Below are 4,694 nucleotides of genomic sequence, written 5' to 3' on the forward strand. Positions count from 1 at the left end.
GGGAGGCAGGGAGCAGCCGCTGGCCCCAGGGTGGAAGATGCAGGGCCGAAGCCCCCAGCTGAGCATGGAGCTGAACAGTGAGTGCCTGGCTAAAAGGGGGGACGGGAGCGAGCAGGAAGGGACATTGTGTTGGCAGCAAAGGACCATGTCCGCAAAGCCAGAGTGGCCCCCACAGGGGCATCCCAAGAGATGAGCCCCACACGTGGTCAGCAAGCCCCAAGGGTGGCTCTGGTTTAGTGGGATGAGGGCAGCCGAGCATCTCTCCATGCCTGTCCTAGGGAAACAGGCTGCGCTGAGGGCTTTTGGGGATAGGCAGGGTGCCAAGGTGGTCAGCAAGGCAGGTGGATGCAGAGAGGCCTTTGGAGAGGAGATGCCTGTTGCCAGGATGGGCAGTCATTGGGCACAGCAGCCACCCGGCCAAGCAGCATCCAGGGGCAGCAGCATGCCGGCAGCACTGGGGAAGGCAGTGCTGGCAGGCAAGCCCTCGGCCAGAGCAGCAGCGAGGAGCAGACGCACGCTGCAGGATGCTGCAGGCAGGGATTCCCCGAAGTGCACGTGACACCCGGGGCTGCTCCTGGCACAGATCGGAAGGGCTGGCCCCGGTCTGCGCAGGGAGCATGGCTCTGCTCCCCGCCTGCAGCCCAGCCTGGAGCAGAGCAGAAAAACCTGGCACAGCAGCCCCGCGGCACACACCACCAGCACGGAAACCCCAGCTCTCCCCAGAGAGCACAGGCCCCTATGCTGACTGACAGGAGAGCAGCACCAAGCCCTCCTCAGCCACCCTAAACCTTCCCCTGCACACCCACCACAGGGTCACTAAGGCCACCACCAGGCCAGGGCGAGGGGTTGCCCCTGGGGGCATGGCCCTGGGCTGGAGCTGCCCAGGGAGGGTGGCACAGTGCCCAAGGTAACCCTGTCACCCCCAGGACTGCTCCTCCTCACATCCTTCCTCCTGCACGTGGAAGAAGGCCGTGCCAGCCCAACACGGCTGGTCTGCGACAACAGACTCATCCAGAAGTACATCATGGAGGCCAAGGACATGGAAAAGACAGTGGTGAGGACATGGCCTCCCCCCCCCTCCCCAACCCCAAGGCCAGGGACATGGACAACTCCTGGTATCTCACCTTGGCATCTCCTCTCCCCCCTAGGGCCAGTGCCAGGTGCTGCCCACACTCAGCTGCCCCATGGCGCTGCCCTTGGTGGACTTCAGCCTCCAGCAGTGGAAATCCAAATCGGTGAGAGGGGCTGGGAGGACGGTGCTGGCAGCAGGGTGCCCACAGGGCTGGAGGAGCCCCCGGGTTGGCACAGGCACCAGAAGTGCTGAACAAGGTGCCTGCAGGGATACTTGGTGGCACAGGGGGGTGGAGGACCCCATGCACATCTAGAGTGGGCAGAGGAATAAATCGGGCCCAGGGGCCAGCCCACTCACTGCCCGCTCCCCCAGAACGAGACCAAGCAGCGGGAGATCCTGTGCGACCTGGCACTGCTGGTGGGCGCTGTGGCAGGGGCTCAGGGCCAGGTGACCCAGGAGTGCGGAGCCAGGCAGCTGAGCCAGCTTTATCGACATGCCAACTCCTTCCTCCGGCTCCTGCAGACCTTCAGCTGGGAGGTGAGACCTCCCCCATGAGAGCCAGGCCACCCCAGCACAGGTGCTGGCCATGCTGGGCTGGATACAATGCCTTTGTCATCCCCCTGTCCCACTCTCACCCCTCAGGCGGGACCCTGGGAGCCCAGCTGCTCCCCACGCTCTGTGGAACAGACCCACATCACTGGCATCTTCCTCACCTACCGGCAGCTGGTGCAGGGCAAGCTGTGCTTCTTCTTCCATGACCTGGCCAAGGACTTGTGCAAGCAAGGCCAGGGGGGTGGCAGAGACCCCTGGTACGGGGCCCAGTGAGGCCGCACACAGGGCTTACCCTCAATCCCAGGTCAGAGCAACCCTGCCGGACACTGAGCCGCGCCCTGGGTGCCCAGGAAGGTGACCACAAGGAAAGTGTCAGCTCCTGCTTTTCAAGCCTTTGGCAACCACACAGCCCACAGAGACAGCAGCAACACCCACACACCTGTGGGCACAGGCCCTGCTCCCACCCAGGCAGGCCCCTCTACTGTGAATGCTTTACAATTAAAGAGCTATTTTTCTAAACAGTTGTTTGCATCCTCCTTTCCCCTCCCTGCTGTGGCCCTGGCAGGGGGACTGCACACCCCCAGGGGCCTCGGTAAGAGGCAGCCCCTTGGGGATGTGCTCTGGATCTCTCCCCAGTGCCCAGCTCCCTCCCGCGGCAGCTGCCAGCTCTGCAGGGCAGACAGGCTCCATCAGGCACTGGACCCCACTCGGTATGTGAGCTACCATCCCTTGCCCCCTAAACCCACCTGCCTCTCCCTAGCCCCAGCATCCACCATGCCCACAGGGGCAGCAGAGAAGAGCCCAGGGCAGGTTTGGACTGCCTGTCCTTTGGGAAAGTGGTATGGGCCCCCTTTGTCCCCATGCAGTCGTACCCCCTTCCCTGCCAGCCTCATCTCTCAGCCAGCAGAGCCAGATCTAGAAAACACATCCCAGTTTAATCAAGAATAAGCCTGGGCTGCCTCAAGATGGCTCCTTAGGAAGCAGTCCCCAGCCCTGAGGAGGCAGACAGGCAACTGTCCCGGTCCCGTTGCCCCTGGCCAGGGCCAAGGCTCCACCTGCTTTGGAAGCACAGGAAGGCAGAGGTGGGAAGAGATACCCAGCAGGCAGGACTGCGGAGCACCCAGCACAGTCTCCACTTGGCTGCCAGGCACCTCTCTCTGTGCAGGAGGGGGCTGCGGATCCCAGCAGGAGTCAGAAGAGGCCGGGATGAGGAGGGGGACTGCTCCCTCCTCACCAGCTCCAGAGGGGCAAGCCAGCGTGGATGCTGGGGCAGGATTTGGGGTCACAGGGCTCCTGTTTGCTTGCCAGCAGAACGTCTCTGGGGCAGCCCACATAGGCAGGAGGTCTCCTAGAAGGCCAGCTTCTTCATAAGCAGGTAAACTCGAGAGTCCACTTCAAACCCATGCAGGTTGTTTGCATCTCCCTGCAGCCGCATGAGCAGCCCCCCGTAGGACACGTATGCAGAGCTGGGACAGGAAGATAGGAGCAGTGAGAGCAGGGAATCCCACAGGAGACCTGGGCTGGGATCCCGGTGCTTCCCCCACACCACCCCACACCACCCTGGGGCACCACACCCCCCCCACCCCCTGCTGACAGGCACTCACAGGCGCGTGGCTGCCTCTGTGGAGGTCTCATCCCCTTCGATCCTGTATACCTTGCCGTACATCACGTACTCGAACTGGTCTGCCCTGCGACGGGATGGTGGGAGCTCAGAGAGGAGTCAAACACGGGTGTTCCCCCAGCTGAGCATCCTTTGGGAGAAGGTTCCTCACAGCCCCTCAGCGCTTCACCTTTTCCCTCATCCACCCCCACGTGGGTCCTGGGCTGGACCCCCATACCTGGATGGCCTGTCATCCGTGGGGTTATACTCGCCATCATCCAGGGTGCCATCTTCATACAAAGTGCTGGCAATGACCAGGCGGAATTTATCCCCTGGGAAGAGAGGGCAGAGAAACAGTGAGAAGGCGGGGGGCACAGCCAGAGCAGCAGCAACCACAGCAGATCTCAGGGTGGTGGCAAGGAGCTGCCCGGGCGGGTTTAGCAGAAATCCCTGTTGCTGCATTCAGTCATCCAACAGGATTGTGGGGAATGAGGGAAAGATCACGCTGGATCCTCTGTCTCCCCATTCCTCGCAGACATTGGTCACCACCATGTGGAGGAGACCAGTGCCACCAGGACACCACTGCTGGTGTTTTCATGAGACACAGCAAGAGATTTGCGGGAAGAGTCCTGGAGGTTTGGCTGGGCCCTATGCAGGTATGTGAGACCCTACCGCACCAGCTCCAGACCTTCTGCGCTTCACTGAGGGCAAGACTCTCTTTTGTACCTGTTTAGTATATTTAGCTACAGGATCTCATTCCAAAAGGTCTCCCTTGGCTGCCACCAGCTGAGGCAGTTTCGCTAAACAGCATCCCTGGGAAACAGGCCAGAGATGAGCAAAACCGAATCTCACAGCAATACGAACCAGAATCTAAGCCCAGCCCCAGCACAGTGAGAGTGCCCAGCACCTCCTGTGACCCGGGGGCCACACAGGGACCCAAGAAAGTCTGAGACAGCTCGTTCCTTGTTCACAGCAAACTCAGCCTCCCTGCTCAGAGCACCAGCGTGTGCTTCTCTAACCTCACCTCATCCCAGCCCATTCTGGACTAGCAGCCTGATAGCTTACCGAGGTCCACGGGGTAGATCTGGATGTTCACATCCAGAATGAGGTCCATCTTGAAGGACTCACTCTCGCAGTGCAGGCGCGACACTGGGGAGAGCGGCGGAGTCAGAAGGACAGAGAAGACCCCCAGGGGTTGGGTGGGTCCGGGGGCCAGACCATTCTCGTCCGCACCCCGAACCGGCACCCGAGGGGCGTGCAGGGCTCGGGGATGGTTGCCAAAGCCTGGGAGCAGACTGAGGCGTGCGCAAGCAGGGAGAGGGACACGGTGGGGGGAGAAACGGAGCGCAGCGGGGGCGGCGGGCACCCCACCCGGGCTGGGGAAGCAGGGCGCAGCAGGGCAGGGCAGCGCACGGCGGGGGCGGGGGGTCACCGCCGGACGGAAGGACGGAGGGGAGACCGGGGCAGGCG

At 62.2% G+C, this 4,694-nt stretch overlaps 2 protein-coding genes across 2 annotated transcripts; one reads left to right on the forward strand and one right to left on the reverse strand.

Moving 5' to 3' along the window:
- Positions 1-14: 14 nt before the first annotated feature.
- On the forward strand, positions 15-1,897 carry THPO (thrombopoietin). Its single transcript, XM_009634332.2, has 5 exons — positions 15-77; positions 927-1,054; positions 1,149-1,235; positions 1,445-1,609; positions 1,715-1,897. The coding sequence occupies exons 1-5, from the start codon at positions 38-40 to the stop codon at positions 1,895-1,897; spliced, it is 603 nt and encodes a 200-aa protein (XP_009632627.2). The 5' UTR covers positions 15-37.
- A 661-nt stretch (positions 1,898-2,558) lies between these two features.
- On the reverse strand, positions 2,559-4,526 carry POLR2H (RNA polymerase II, I and III subunit H). The gene is made up of 4 exons (XM_009634394.2): positions 4,290-4,526; positions 3,463-3,556; positions 3,229-3,312; positions 2,559-3,090 (listed from the first exon to the last, which is right to left on the reverse strand). Exons 1-4 carry the CDS (start codon positions 4,336-4,338, stop codon positions 2,973-2,975), a joined length of 345 nt encoding a protein of 114 aa, XP_009632689.1. The 5' UTR covers positions 4,339-4,526; the 3' UTR covers positions 2,559-2,972.
- Positions 4,527-4,694: the final 168 nt, after the last annotated feature.

The sequence above is a fragment of the Egretta garzetta genome, unplaced genomic scaffold (assembly GCF_000687185.1).
Source record: "Egretta garzetta isolate BGI_Z169 unplaced genomic scaffold, ASM68718v1 scaffold172, whole genome shotgun sequence".
Classification (NCBI taxonomy): Eukaryota; Metazoa; Chordata; class Aves; order Pelecaniformes; family Ardeidae; genus Egretta; species Egretta garzetta.

Bases quoted from the DNA above. Each gene is read 5' to 3' on its own strand.
- POLR2H (XM_009634394.2), bottom strand. From the start codon at position 4,338: ATGGACCTCATTCTGGATGTGAACATCCAGATCTACCCCGTGGACCTC. The intron at 3,557-4,289 runs GTAAGCTATCAG...CTCTCTTCCCAG, and splicing joins GATCTACCCCGTGGACCTCG to GGGATAAATTCCGCCTGGTC. The intron at 3,091-3,228 runs GTGAGTGCCTGT...TTCCTGTCCCAG, and splicing joins ACAGAGGCAGCCACGCGCCT to CTCTGCATACGTGTCCTACG.
- THPO (XM_009634332.2), top strand. From the start codon at position 38: ATGCAGGGCCGAAGCCCCCAGCTGAGCATGGAGCTGAACA. The intron at 78-926 runs GTGAGTGCCTGG...TGTCACCCCCAG, and splicing joins GCTGAGCATGGAGCTGAACA to GACTGCTCCTCCTCACATCC. The intron at 1,610-1,714 runs GTGAGACCTCCC...CTCACCCCTCAG, and splicing joins TGCAGACCTTCAGCTGGGAG to GCGGGACCCTGGGAGCCCAG.